The sequence below is a fragment of the Chelon labrosus genome (genome assembly GCF_963514085.1).
Source record: "Chelon labrosus genome assembly, chromosome: 4".
NCBI lineage: Eukaryota > Metazoa > Chordata > Actinopteri > Mugiliformes > Mugilidae > Chelon > Chelon labrosus.
The window spans coordinates 31,586,830-31,602,524 of NC_140340.1; the positions used below are offsets into that span (position 1 = coordinate 31,586,830).

General features: G+C 40.5%; 1 protein-coding gene across 1 annotated transcript in view; it reads right to left on the reverse strand.

Moving 5' to 3' along the window:
- Positions 1 to 1,110: 1,110 nt before the first annotated feature.
- The window catches only part of LOC311487309 (integrin alpha-5-like), a 42,785-nt gene continuing 28,200 nt past the window's right edge, over positions 1,111 to 15,695 (reverse strand). The window contains exons 20-30 of the mRNA XM_084543530.1: positions 12,393 to 12,543; positions 12,073 to 12,165; positions 11,624 to 11,703; positions 9,387 to 9,467; positions 9,183 to 9,288; positions 7,949 to 8,107; positions 7,741 to 7,848; positions 4,829 to 4,942; positions 4,378 to 4,479; positions 4,124 to 4,246; positions 1,111 to 2,542 (exon numbers count right to left, since the gene is read on the reverse strand). Of these exons, the coding sequence (XP_084399656.1) occupies positions 2,459 to 2,542; positions 4,124 to 4,246; positions 4,378 to 4,479; positions 4,829 to 4,942; positions 7,741 to 7,848; positions 7,949 to 8,107; positions 9,183 to 9,288; positions 9,387 to 9,467; positions 11,624 to 11,703; positions 12,073 to 12,165; positions 12,393 to 12,543 (1,201 nt within the window). The 3' untranslated portion in view covers positions 1,111 to 2,458. The remainder of the gene's footprint in view (positions 2,543 to 4,123; positions 4,247 to 4,377; positions 4,480 to 4,828; positions 4,943 to 7,740; positions 7,849 to 7,948; positions 8,108 to 9,182; positions 9,289 to 9,386; positions 9,468 to 11,623; positions 11,704 to 12,072; positions 12,166 to 12,392; positions 12,544 to 15,695) is intronic.

Here is a 15,695-nt window from a genome sequence, read left to right on the forward strand (position 1 = left end):
TGTACAGTGAGTGTGTGTGTGCGTGTGCGTGTGTATGTGTTTCTATGTGTGGGGGGGATGGGGGGTGTGTGTATGTGTGTGTGGGTGGGTGTGTGTCTCTGTGTATCTCTGTGTTTTTACGGGGGTGGGAGGGTTGGGTTTTGTCCTTAGTGTTTTTAGCCTGTGTTTTGTCTTTGCTGATTTTAGCCTCTGTGAGGCACTTTGTATTGCTTTTAGTATGAAAAGTGCCATACAAATAAAATTTGATTTGATTTGATTTGATTTGAGCCAATCGCCTGCAGTCTTTTCCACCTGGTATTCACCCCTTCCTTTGTTTGAAGTGAACTCGGCTTCATTCAGACACACAGCAGCCACTTGATCACACAACATCACTCAGCATCAGAAACTCTATCATAAACCAGTAGGGAATTGGAAACAACAATTCCTTGGATTGGTGAGTCAAATCTCAATTGAAACAAGTTGGAGACTGTTCAGTATCAGAGCTAACAAATGCTAATGCTAACAGGCGTCCACCATTCCATTACCCAACCATTTCTACTGCTGCCTTGGATTTCTGGATATGACATTTGGCTGAACACTGGTGAGACTGAGGAAAAAAGCGTACATTAGTGTTGAAAGACTGATGATGATGATGGTTCTAATGATGCCTGTTTGCAAAACAGGTTAGGCTTTTATGGATGAAGAGATTCTGGATTGATGGCGAGCTACTCTTTGAAAGAACTGGACAGCTTCTGAGAGGATTCACCCATTCACCCACCCCACCTATTGGCAGGCCTCAAGCCTACATGCTTCATGCCTTTTTCAATGGTGTTGTAGGAACATAACATCATATACCGCATTCACTGTCCACCTCCTGAACAAAGAACTGCCATTGCATACTGCTTTTGGTTTAATTGATTGAAATGTTTGAATTTGGAACTTAGAGGTGCATTTAACGAACTTATACTGAAACCACTACTAGTAGGACTGACTGTGAATATAAACTATTGCATTGCAACTGTGAGATTTTTGTGTTACTGTTTTGGCTTTATCATTTTGCTCATAGTTTTTCTTGATGCATTTCAAGTATTTTTCGTTATTAGAATATGCAATACAATACCGTAACATCAGTACTGTGTCTTGTGCTTCATTAATCTTCACACAGCTCCATGAGTCGAACCTTAGCCCAGCGTTATCCTAAAAATTACATATAGTAGCCTAGCAAATTATTATTATTATTCCTCATATCTTTTGTGCATTGTTTAATATGAATATTCTATTGTAAGTGTTACATATTATTTTCTGATTTCCTAGTGCATTCTGCCATTTTTTTGGCCGGCATGGTCTTCTCCCAATTGGATGCACCCAGAATGCTTCCCTTGCGAGTTGTCTGCAGGACCTGTGTGGGAAACTCATTTGGTCTACTTGTGTCAACAATCCAAACTTTTTTTTTTTTTCATCGCTATCCCGATGTCGCGACTAGTAAACTGACACCTTCACTTTGCGGCTCTGCTCCTTCTTTGCAACACGCCACAACACGACCGATTAAATCCGCTCACTTGGGACAGCAACCCTCTCCAGTAGAACATGGTTTGGGGTGCTGATAATGATACCAGTTGCTCAGTCAGTTGTAGATGCTGAAGGTTGCAGACTAATGAAGCCAAAAAAGACAATGTGGAAAATGCATGGATGTAATCCTGAGGTCACCAAGGTGAACTCACTCCAGCCCTCAACTCCACCTAGAGATCGCGGTCTACGAAGACCCGTGAAACAAATAACTTGTTAATCTCAGGGAGTTCTGTCTTGACTCATTGCTGACCAATCAATAACATTTTTAGTTGGATATACAAAATCAGGCTTTATTTTGGGCCAAAACACGAATAGTTCATAACACAATGAATACATTACATCATACACAAAGTACCTCCCAATATGGGAGAGGAAGAATTCAAGTTAAACATTGCAGTTTCATCAGGTTTTTCCTGCAGACCGTACAGTACAACATTCAACAAAAGGAAAACACTGTGCCATAAATAACAAGTGGTGAATAGATCATACAAAAGCAGGAATTTCCACACTGGGATTTCAAACATGATCTAAAGTACGGCTTTTCAGAATGAAGAAATGTTCTAGCTTTAGTGCCTTCTGTTGCGGGTGGATTCGTGTTTCTGGGTTAATGCAGGAGTACTGTAGGAGGAGTATTTTCCAGAGGGATGCTCTTCTAAGAAAGTTCTGATTGTACACACAATGTCCTAAAACAGCAGTGCATATTCAACTGCATGATCCCTGTTGTCTGTTCTGCTTTGGCATTTTAGTGCAGCACCAGATATTACATATTCCAGTGATACAGCCCCTCACAATCATCTCTTCATTAATCAGCTGCCTGCTTGTCATCAGCAGGTTCTGATATTTGTTTAGGAATGTAACAATATTTCCAGTTTTTTTTGGAACAGCTGCAGGAGGAGGCTCCATCTTGAACCTAAGCTTCAGAAGACGCCTGCGGTTTGAGCTGGGCCTTCTCCATGGTTGTACCGTATGGATCTGACCTTTTAAAGAAGCCCATCTGGAGAGAGGGAAGGGTACAGCATGGTTAGCGAGACTACACGGAGAACAGACACAAACCAATCAATCAGAAACAGTGGGAAAGAAAAGTATATTAACGCCTTTGGAATTATGTGTATTCGTGGATAAATCTGTCCAAGAGTGAAGTCATGCGGAGCAGCGTTATCGATGACCCGCACAGACTTCCACCAGACTCACTCGTGTTTCATCTGATTAATACTAGGCTCTGCTCTACCTCCGCCAGTTACAAAGAAATGTTGGATTATGCACTGTGCTTGAACACACATCAACATTATATTAACTACCTAACATGACAGAAAGCATCGTCTCTAAAAATGATTTGATGTGTACTTTTTTGTTTGAGTTTGGCCCAAGTCCCATCTGCTAAATGGAGGAGGGGAGCATATGACCTATAATGCAGTCAGTCAACAGGGGGAGCTCTAGTTGCTTTGGCTTTACTTTTGAGGAGCAGTTCTTTTTGTCCATCTTTATACAGTCTATGGTTTAAACCTTCATCCATCCCTAGCCTGATCAAATACTGTCTATCTAAAGCTATGGTTATGCATATGTTATGGACGATTTAATACCGTCTTGGTACTTTGAGGTGGGCACCCAGCTGAGATGACCCCAAAAGTACAATGCAGAAAGGCAAATGAGGTGAAAAAAATAAAAATAAATAAGACTAGAAGCTTAAAGGAATCATTCATGAAGTTTATCGTTTCTTTTATGAGTCCACCACGTGCAAAAGATTAAACAGGCAAGATGTCGATGGTGAGACACTATGGGTGAAGCTGTTGCTCTTGAAATCCCTTGCATTTTGACACTCTCCAACACTCAGGGGATCATTTATTATGCACTGATAAAGTTACAGTTGATTTGTTTGGGAAGAACCTCTTTGCCACATACAAATACAAAACATCATTTCAAAGGTGAAGTACGGTCGAGGCAGCGTCATGATTTGGGGATGATTTAAAGCCTCTGGCCCTGGACAGCACACAATCACCAAGTGAAAATTGATTCCTAAATCTATAAAGGTTCTTAATGCCAGATGGAGCTTAGTTGATTCTGGGTGATGCAGCAGAAAATAACTAACATTACACTATTATGTAAGCAGCATTTCTTCCAATTATGATTTGTCAAACATGCCACAATTATTCTGATTTTAAAGAAATTTCTGATTTCTTTTCAAATTAAAATTAGGTTTGTACTGAGGTCCACTACAAATGGCCTTTTGTCTGTTTATGCTTAGGACTGTGCATTGTACAGTACACAAGCCAACTAGCCAACAGTTTGCAAGGCTGGTATAGAGATGCATGTTGAAAAGAACCGCACACATTTGTGGTTGAAGAAGGAGCGCATTGATTTGTCAAAATCAGAATGATGGACAAATATTCATTTTCATTAGCCTCTTAAAAGATGCATCTGAACATAGTCAATTAAGCTAAACATCAGACTTTTTTAGTGGCCCAGATCTTGACCCAGTAGAGACACTGGAAACACTTTTTTGAGGTCACTTCTTGTGTGTGTGTGTGTGTGTGTGTGTGTGTGTGTGTGCGTGTGTGTTTGTGTTTCAGGTAATTACCTTGTACAGTAGATATATGAGCAGGGCCAGCAATAGCAGTCCAACTAGAACAGCCAGAATGATGATCCAGACAGGAACTAAGAACTGACTGTCTGGCTTGTTCCACATCACAGCTGTCACCACCTGAACAAGGGAACCACAGAACTGTTCCACCTTGCACTCACGTTTACACGTGTGACACACATGCACATGCAGGACTAAAGTTCATGTTTTTGTGAGATCGTACTAGTCCAGTAAAAAAGAAATGAAGTTACCTTTTTGGATCCTGATGGCTTGAATTTGGGAGGAATAGAATAGGGCATCCTGTTCACCTCAAACTGAAGAGAGCACTCCAAGATGTGCTGCTTAAAGGCTCGCTGAAGGCCAGTAAAATACAGAGGAACAGAAAGTTTACTGACAGTGATTACTAAACTATTCAGCATTTGACATTAAAAACAGAACTACTGAGTAGAAATGAAGTACTAATATTATTAAAGGTTACTGACTTGATTGATTATAGGATTTCATAAATAATGTCAGAGCAAAGAGCATGCAGCATTTAATCAGTCATAACCCTGTGCCTCCAACAGAGGGCAGTATGAAATAACAGATGTATTTTCTCATCCAGCGTGGGCTTCACACTTGACTTCCTCTTGGTTTGAGTTTCTTTTCCAAACAGTATCAATAAGAACAACAAGGGACAGTGATGTGGACCCATAGTCTCACCTCAATGAAGGTTTCAGCCCAGACTCTGGAGCGAACCATCAGGATGACACTGGCCCCTCTCTGCAGCAGCCCCACATTACACTGCAGCTGCCAGCACTCGACTGCACTGCACGTCTACAGACACATCACATGATAAACATATGCATATTATTTATTTATGAAGTTGACACTAACATCAGCAAAGGAAATATGTAAGAAATATGCTTTTATACATAAAAGCACATTTTATTGTACAGAAATAGTTTTGAAAAGAAATATCTATTTTGCCAAAGAGTTTGTAATTCTTAATAGATTCACTTCATAATAGATTTAAAAAAATTGACTTGTTCCACTTTCTCACCACAGAAACTAAATTTTAAACTAAAAATTTTGCAAACTATATATGAAAAATGGGCATATTCTTGTTTTTGATTTGCTGAACATTTCAGATTCTGTACTTTGCCTAGCACTTTAGTGCATCATCTGACTGTTAACGTTGAGCTTGGCAGTAACTCTGGACCCAAGACAAGTTTCCAATGAAGTATATTTTGATACTGTATAACAATTAAATAACACAGTGTAACCTTTTCCTTCTATAAATTCACTATCATGGCCAAATGCACTGAAACACCTCGTATGGTTTGACATTTATTAACCATAGCAGTCAATTCTGCTTTTTAGTTTTAGTTTCTTTTTAGTTTGTGTTGTTTTATGCTTTTTTTGTTGTTAGTACTTCTAGTTACTGTAACTCAGCAATGGCAAGCCTATGATGATGTTGAATCTACTTTTATTTGGAAACAACCACATGTACTGCATGCAGCACTTTTTAGACATTACCAGTCACCAGTGAGTCGACTGATTTTGGCAGATGTGTGACATGTACAAGGCTGCGTGGCTGGCCAGAGAAGGCATTTCCTCTGGTGACTCCTAATGTTAAGGCTGAAGTGTGTCTGGCAATGTGAAGTGAACTCAGGGCCTTACGGTGAGTCTTGCTTTAGAGAGAGCCAGCATGAAACCTGCTGGTCTCCAAGAAAAACTCATTTAAAGTCCAACTGACTTTTACAGCTGCACTAATAGCCAAACTTACAGCCTTGGAATAGAGCCTTTCTCAACAATATGTTGTGTCCATCACTTCATTTCAGGTAAGCCCCATACATTTACGAGCTTGACACCTTGGCTAGACAGAAGAGACAAGTCCATAAATGAGTCGCGGGGTCACGGTTAGTTCAAATACATCTATAAAAATGACATTAGAGAAGAGGGCTGGTGAGTTTTATAAAGATGGACAAAAACTCATCACAGTGGTAGTTCCTTCATGGGTAGTGGTTGGTCTGAAATACTGAAACGAACAGACAGAACTTTTTTTTTCAACAGTTATCTATGGCCTAATATTGAAGTCCTGTCTTACATAATTCCTAGTCATTTGCATGGTGTACATGTAAGCAACATTTTTCCAAGTTACATTGGGTTCATGTAATCACACAGCATGTCTGAGGCCAGACAGAAACATCATAGAAGTTTCTTTGGGAAGCTTTCGTTTGTACTTTTTAGCTGTATGAATTATTACATCCATGTGTAAATGTGGTCCAGGCAGAGCTGCAAACTTAACCCCTTGTTGCCGAGTGTCGCAAATTCGCGACGCACTGTTTCCGCTCAGACTGCAGCCGAAATAACGCATGTAATCCTCCAATGTCAGTTTGTGCACATTCAAAAAGTACCTAGGAACCTTTTGCAAGCACTAGTTTCTCGTAGGACCGGTCAGAGTGGTAAGCAAAAACACAAATAATTAATTTCTTTATGTAACTGAAAAATCAATTCAGGCGTCAAGGGGTTAAATTAGCTAGAATATGATAACTGGAACACTAAAATACTGATTACAAGATGGTTCCCTTGAACTCATTTGTTCCTCCTTCAGAAATGTGCTGCCAGATGTTACAGCCAGTGATGCAAGCCACACCAGAATAACTCACACAATCACAAACCTAATTAACTTCATCTCACAAACAATTACAACGAGCAGCAGGAAATGTTGACCAGAGCTCTTCGAATCTATTCCCATTTCCTCCATGGAAAGAGATAATCTCATTAGAATATAGATATTTAATACAGAGCTACTATTTCTAGTCTGACTGGGCTATTTTTGTTTCAGCACTTCATACGTACACGTGCGAGCCACTCAGCAGAGCCACCCACTAACACCCAACACGAGGGTCACTGACTTTTTAAGAACCTCTGTTGTGGCGTGTTTGGAGTGAGCAGTTCTTCAAATTCACATCGCCACGATTCCCCACACATGCTGAGTCAAAGAGGAAAGAGAAGGAGGGAAATTAACTCCTCCTGGGTTCAGTGGATGAGGAACAAATGTTCTTAAAAGGTTAAGGAGGAAAAGATAAATCCAGACAAAAGTACTATTCTGTCAATTTTACAATCTTGAATCAGACCAGTTTCCATTTAGAGAGAAGATTTATAGAATTAGAGAAAATTGAAAGATTGCAGTAACTAGATTTTGAGTACCTTTTTTGCAATTCAGAAATTCCCCATGCCTGTCCTTGTGTTAAAGTTAAACATGACTATTTCTATACACATCGGGTACTGTATGTAGCTTAGGGCATGGTCACATTCTGTTAGCTCACTCTAGCATAACATATCTTTGCATCTCCTTCATAATCTCTTAAAAGTTGGTGGTGAATTTGCATTGTGAATAATGTAGGTGCCAGGTTTTGATTAGAAAGAAGAAATAGTTGTATGAAAAGGTGATATCTTGCTGCAGGGAGTCTGGCATTGTTAAAGTGAAATCAGTGACTCTTTTACGGTAAAAGGTGAACACCCAGGACCCATGCATAAACAAAGAGCAGCCTTTCCAGGACGTGTATTGTTCCTGTGTGTCACTTAAAATCTGTTACAACTGGATTTTCTATTTATTTCTGTCTCACCAGGTTTCCATGTTCAGCCAGAGGCTCTCTGTACACCTCCCTCTTCCGGACGTGGTGCTCACTGATGGACTTCTGTGACACGGGACCCTCTACTGCTGGAGGCTGAAGCTTCATAGATAAATACATTTGCTTTGGTCATTAACACACACAACCCAAATGTTTCACCATGCCAACCGAGCTGTCTGTGTGTTCAAGTGTGTGCCCTCACTTTGAGTTTCAGTGCATTGAAGGTTACTTTGGAGGAGCAGCTGACTGGCCCCTCAGCGATCACCTCCACGGGGTAGAGCAGCTTGTGACCATGAGCCTTCAGAGGACATTTCACCTCTAATGTTGACTGGCTCACCACACTGGGACCGTTATTCACCAACTGGAAAAGAAACATACTTTGAACTTAGGCTCAGAAAAAAAATTACATATTTATTATATATTTGTTAATATTTGTTAAGGAAAATAGTGAAAAGTGATTTATAACTCTAACTGTTATAATATCACAATTTTACCTTTTGTTTGGGTGTATATTCAGGTTCCTTTCATATTAAACTACGTTTTTAATTCATGAAGGCATTTGGAAGGCAGCATCCCCTGCTACTTTAAGAAGGCTGCACGTGCTCCCAAGTTAGCTGGGAGCTGGGAAAAAACATCCTCTAGACAGCACTCAATCTGCTGCTTACTTATCCAGTATTGCAAATGACATTTCCAGTTGCAAAAACTGCACCTTCTAAAACAAGTGCAGAGGAAGAGTACACTTTTTTAAAGTGCACTGGCTGACTGGGATAGACAGCCCAGGTATCTAATTGTGGAGTAGATAGAGAAAGATGCAACCCAGCATAGAGTTACCTCCAGTAACCATGCAAGAGGATGTGTCTGGCAAGGACCATCCAGAAAGTGAGCTGCAGAGAGCACACAGTGACTGGCGGCGTCTTTACTCTTTCGTGCCAACAGAAACTGAATGAATTTCAGCTTGGGCTGATTTTGTTGGACACTGTTGCAGACAGCAGCCCTGAAGAAGCATATGTGTGTGTTAACCTTACAGTGCATGAGAGTTTTATTCTTCACTTGGACAGAGGTGTGCTGGAGACTTTCTTCCCATAAATCAGTTGTGAAAGATGTAGTAGCAGCAACAGGAGGAGGGGGGCAGGTGGCTTCTGCTTGTTAATGTTATTTTTGTCCAACAATATTTTATGTAACATGTATTTCAGATCCCTTTACTTTGCTGGCACACCCTCATCCATGACCAGGGCAGGTTGGTACATGTAAGCAGTGCAATAACAGCTGTGTGAACACCTTTGAAAATACTGTCAATGTAGCACACAAGGAGGAGCTGTTGATTCAATTAATGACAACCACCATCAAAACTGACTGGATATCCACACTAAAAGCGGCAAATATTAAATTTAAAATATCTCCAACAGACAGAGCAATAAGAAGAAATCACAGCGTACTTCATAGACCAGCTGAATCTCAGGGCCAACGTCCTGCTCCTCCCTAAGACTCTGACGAACGGTCCAGTTGGGAGGAGGAAAGATGACTTTGTCTGGGCGAGAGACACTGAAAGATGCACAAAAATATAGTCATCTTGGCAGAAATCACTATAAGAAAAATTGTAGAATGGTGATGTAATGATGTAGTTGACAGTGAACCCTTACCCCTGCAGAATGACATCAGCCATGGCAGCCACCTCCAGCTCATACAGCACCACTTCACTCTCAGAATTATTTGCATTTTTACTACAACAGAAACAACGGAGAGTCAAAACCACTAATTTATCACCTGATGAAACAGCATTAAACTACTTTACAACATGTAATTTGTAAGATCACATTGCTTCTGCATTGGACAGACATGTATGAGTCCTAAAATCTTGACATATATGAATATAATGCTTGTTAACTTCATCAGAATCTGAATTTAATGACATTTCAAACCAAAATAAAAGAGAAGTGGAGTATGAGGGCAAGGTTTAATAGAGCAGCACATGTGTTCTTTTCATGTGTCTCTGGTTCCTGGAGAAAATCTTTTCATTTTCCCATGGAAAACGTTAAATGACCCACAGTTGGAGCATGTCTACAGATGAGATGATTAGATAAGTATGAAACTCTCCATGTGAAATCAGCAGTCTAAACAATTAACATCATTAACAACGACATTGTAGTTTAAAAATGTTGTTTGTACTGTATAGGAACTTATCGGGGAAGATTCCCCAGGGACATTTTGGTTTAAAGCATCCCATGACTGAGGTAAAAACTCTGTCACGGGGAGCTGCTAACAGAGCTAAGAGAAAACTGCAACTACTATTGAAATCCGTTCACTGTTGATTTCTGCATCAGGTTTGGTCCAGTAGCTGTGCTGTGTGTTAACAGGCCAAAGCGTTTTGATTCCCATCCATTCCTATTTGCACTTCTGGTTTTAAAACTAGTGGATGTATTTCATGTACAGCACAATATGCAGCTGTGGACAGATGAGTCCATCTCACCCCACATATCCTGTCGTATCATATGGGAGTGCTTGTGAATTAGTGGTTATAGAAGTGGACTTGAGACCATATGGTACTTACATGGATTCAAAGTTACCAAGAGAGTCTGGTGTCGGGAAATTAAGGGACATGTTGTTCTGAAACCAAGATTCCCTGAAAATGGTTAGAAACTATCCCTGAAGTGTTGAGGTATCTGGATGGGAAAGGGATCATTGTATCCCAGTGTCCCAGTGATAGGATTATTGTTTACGTAAATGTATGTCAAAAGGACTCTAAATATTCTGTGATTGTAGCTGTCTGGGGTTCTATTTGACTCACATGCGAAAAGTGCAACACTTTTTCACTACCACATACTGGCATCACGATCAGAACTGGAAAACAAAACAGGCGAGCTGCTTGCTGACATCTGGACTCTGGCACAAATAGTACTTTGGCCACAGGTAAGAAGCGCTTTGCTTTACTATGTATCGTCTCGCTTGAGATCTAAATGCAAATGAGTAGTGTCTGAACTTTTCCAAAAAAGAACTTTAGAGATACTAGTTTGTTAAATAGATAAACATTTGTGAGTCAAAATAATCAGCTACATGTAGCACTCACACAGAAAACTGTAGAGTGCTTAATCTATTGTTTTTATATTTGCACTATTTAAGCCAGGAGCTACCGCCCAAACTTATGTTATGTTCTCACATAATGACAATAAAGTATTCTTGATTCTTGTGTGAGGAAAAAAAGGAGCTCAGACTAGAGTCTGGAACTGAGAGTATCAGGGTAGGCATATACGTAACAGAGGCTACATACAGTATGTAAGGCCTAAAAGTGTGTGAAGTAGAAAGAGTGAGAAAACAGCATATCCTTGGTCAATGCAAGGAAGTGGGGACGCCTTGTCCATATTTATATACAGTCCATGGGTTAAATGCAGAGAACAAATTTCCTCAAATGGGATCAAATAAGGGATACGATTCATTTATGTACCCCCTCACTCATGTCGAAATATATGCAGAGACAAGACCTGAAGCATATTTTCATGATTCAAGACTTTTTATAGTTACTGTGCGTTGTGCATCCCCACAACACAAGTGACCAACACGCAGTAGTGAGCCTGAACCCATCCTGTGCAAACACAGTGTCGTGGTTAAATCAATAAATTAAGACTTAAACCACATTGTTTCAAAATCAGAAAGTTGAAAGTTTAAGCTCCTAATAAATCGCTCTGCTAACTAGGCAGCTAACAGTAAACTGCATCTTTATAGGATGGGAGGATAAGACAGTCACCCCCAAATAAATACAGTATGTGCAGCATTAATTATAAACAGTGACACAGGATTAGAACTCATTTCACTGCACTTTGTTGTCACACAGGATCACATCATCACCACAATACTGTACTGGGCTCTATGAAAAGTGACCTACCTTCGTATTTGGAGCTCAAACTGGATGGTGTTGTGAGTATCTTTTAGTCTGGGTACCGTGAATCGAAGGCCAGCCCATAACTACAAAATTAACCACAGAAAAACATGACAAATAAAAGTGATGTCTTACTTTCGGTTTAGTTCCAAAATATTCAGGCCAATAACGTAGTTGAATAAGTCTCATTTAATATTGATGAAAAGTTACGAGAAGCAGATTTTAAGTAAATAGTTGTAAAAAAAAAAAAACTCAGCTCATTGTCTGTCTCAGATATTGACTTTTGGAACCCAAGGAATATTCTTTCTACATAAAAGCAACGTTTCATCACATCTGTGCAGAAACATGTTGAGTTTGTGTGTGTGTGAATTACGGGAGTTGACTTGGCTTAATTGTACTGAGACGCAAAACTTGAAAGGGGCCAAAAACAACACATGAACTTTGCCGGCTCTTACACTGGTACCAGACTTCATGGGGTTTCCCAGATCACACACGAGATAGCGGGTCTGGTTTTCGGCCTCGTAGCTGCACGTCAGCTGGGTCAAAGTCTGGAAAGAGCAAAAACACGTGAAATTCTATCAACTCATTCATATCAGGACACTAAATGTCAAATATCTTAGTGGACAGCCAGCTTCTATAATAAAGATTTTCAGAAGTTTTAAGATGCTCCCTGTTTGGTTTTTTATTTTGTTTAGTCTTTGTTATATCATATACACACATCAACAAGTGTTCACTAAAGATAACGCATAATTACAGAGAACACGGTCCTCCTCACCACGTTGTTGCGTGCTATCCCGCTGTAGTCGGCCTCTGGAGGAAGAGTCACATAGAGCTCGGCTTCGTACGCCCCTCCCTCTCCAACATTCTCTGCATGGAAAGTCAGGCTCAAGGTGTTTTCATCGCCCAGGTAAACCTCTCTTCTGTCACTGTGAAAAGAGAACCACAACAATGTGCTGATCTGATCCTTTTTGTGTGATTTTTGCCTAAATAGAAACTGCTCCGTCCAAATTTTGGCACAAATGGTATGATTTTATCTGCTGACTGTCAACACCAGCTGAAGTAGACTGGAACAGACTCTGCAGTTAAATGTGGCCAACAATTCAGGCTCGAACATGATTTTTTGCATCCTTAACCTCTTTAATTTTCCACTCACACATCTCAACCATGAGATATACCTGGGAAACTAATACTATTCCCATAGCATCTTTCTTTAGTTGTTTTTCCCATGACATTTTTTTTCAGTCTCCAATCAAAGTGACTGAAAACAGCTTCCGTTTACTATGCTGGCACAGTTTAATTTGCACTACCTCTGTTGCCATCTGTTTGAAGGCACTCGGTGCAGGGCATAACCAAAATGCCTGAGAAGAGCATAAAACGTAATGAAAAGCAGGGACACGCAGTCTTTCAACACAATGCATCTCTGTTTAAGACAATCCCCAAAGGCCATTTTTCCCTGAATATCTGTCCATGACCGACCTGGGAAATTACCCAAATCTGATCACTGCTATTTGTCTCAGGAAACAGACCCCCACCTTATTCTACATGTTCACAGTGACGCCCCTGTGTGCAAACACATTTTCAGCGTAGTGATAAATCCTCTCGACACTCTCCAACTCCAACCCTCCCCCACCGGGTCCACTTGGTGGTAGTAAATTCATGTTTCTATTGAGCAGAAAGGGGAGAAAGGAGTCTGGTTGAGGGTTGGAATTGGAGTTCTTCTTTCATTACACTTCCTCCTCCCCTCCCCCCCGTCTTCTCAGGGTCTGGACGCAGTGACCCCTCGCTAGGTAAGACAAGCACCAGATGATTTTAATTTGGCCCGGGTGAATTTAGAAAATGCAGAGGAAGCAACACTGATACCATAATATCAACCCTCTACCAATGCAGAGAATACACATACAGGCTGAGAAGTTGAAATATCGAATTTCCTATCGAATGGAAAAAAAAGTGGATCATGAAGCTCATAAAAGCATAATTGAAGCCAGATTCAACTAAAACACAGTGACAGACGTTTGGGTTGTGAATGTTAAACATCCCACTGTTTGCAAATTCTTGGCGAGCCCGGAGAAAAATGCGGTGTCTTACAGCGTGTTCAGTGAGGGGAAATTCAGTCAAAGTGCTGAATCATTCGAGTTTCGTCCCGTGGCAATTGCAAATGCAGATCTTTGACTTTTCATGGGAAAGTCTTAGCACTGATTGTATTTCTGCAGCTAAGAGAAATCACATGGCCATGTAATGCAAAACACTCCTCAGAACAGAGCTCCCTGGCTGACAGGAGAACGTCTGGGCGTGAGCGTTCGCTTTGCAAGAGGACTGAGACAAATATCTGTCTGGTATCCATTCACAAGCAGTGATACATGATAAATTAATGATGATATGAAACTGTGCCAAGAGTAAGGAATCTTTCCTTCAGAGCTGTATCAGTGCAGACATGTTATGCACTGAAACTACATCTATTTTTATTGATTGAAATGAAGTACAGCCCTTCATTTCATTTCCTTGTATAGCATTCACATTCATTCATTCCACTCTTAATATTTCAAAACTCACTGTCGTGTTAAACTATCTCATCTTAATTATAGTTATATCACAGGTACATTTAATAAACAACTTCAGAAGATGCATGCTTATGTCATGCTTTCATAAAGTGACTGCAGTGTGGTAAGGCACAGAGGTGTTCCCATGTAGTAAATAAGTTTGAATCTTTATTTATCTCATTGTGTGCTCTGAGTAATGTCGTTTACTTGAGCTCTTTAAAATGATGCATAACTGAGGTGTCTTGGTAAAATTGTGTTTGAGAAGCATGCCACGTGACTCATAGTTTGTTGTTCAGGCCGGAATGGTCTACACCCTCATATTCCCTGCCTCTGCATGCTGTGGCTGTCAAAAGCCGTCAGAGTAAGACTGCTCCCTAACCCTAAACCCACACAAATGAAGACACAGTTGCTAGCTCTCTTAGTTATTTTAAACAAATTACATTGTTTATTATTATTTTATCCACGGTAGATTTGTTTGGACTAGGCTAATTATTGAAATATTAGTTGTTAACGGGGTTTTGCAGTGGCAGCGTGGAGGGGGGTGACTCCAGGACGCTGGAATTCACTGTTAAGCCTTCTCGACGTGTCGTGGGCCTAACTTAACGAAACATCGGTGAAGGGAGGTGCCCACTTGAAAACCCCAATGACATGCTGCATACTGCTGGTGACTAGGCCAGGTATCTTGATGTCTTCATGTTGGTTGAGTAGCGATATTTCTTTGTTTGGTTAGCTGCTGAGTGGGCCATACAAGCCAGCAGCGTTAGGTTAGCTTATATTTCACAAGGTTTGAATTATCCTCTGCTGCTCTGTGGGCCTACAAGCCAGCAGCATTTACTTAGTTTACTAAACTAAGTAAGATTGTAGGTTAATCTAGCCAGCAGCATTTGGTTAGTTCATTTAGATTGTAGGTTAAGCTAGCCAGCAGCATTTGGTTAGTTCACTTAGATTGTAGGTTAAGCTAGCCAGCAGCATTTGGTTAGCTTATATTTCACAAGGTTTGAGTTAGCCTCTGCTGATGAGCGGGACATACAAGCCAGCAGCATTTACTTAGTTCATTTAGACTGTAGGTTAATCTAGCCAGCAGCATTTGGGTAGCTTATATTTCACAACTTTTGAGTTAGCCTCTGCTGCTGAGCGGGCCATACAAGCCTTTACTTAGTTCGTTTAGATTGTAGGTTAAGAGTCATATCACATGACTGTAGGTTTGTTAGGGTTTCTCAGTTGGACAGGGCCTCTAAACGTGTTTTGCCTGGGATTTTGGCACAAGGGATTGTAACATCCAATCCTGTGTATTAATGAATGATTATATCACTCTCACAGTGGTTGTTTTCAGATCATTGTATAATACCTGCCCAGCACAAATACCCCACGGACAAAGTTAACAACTAGCTGAAGATCATGGCTTAACACCGAGCTAAAAAGAGAGTGAATACTGGACTTGACATTGTTGGGTGGCCATAAACACGACCCTAAATGAAAGCTCTATGTCTGATTGATGTGCAAACCCCTTTGGTATAAGTTGAATTTCTGTTATATAATAT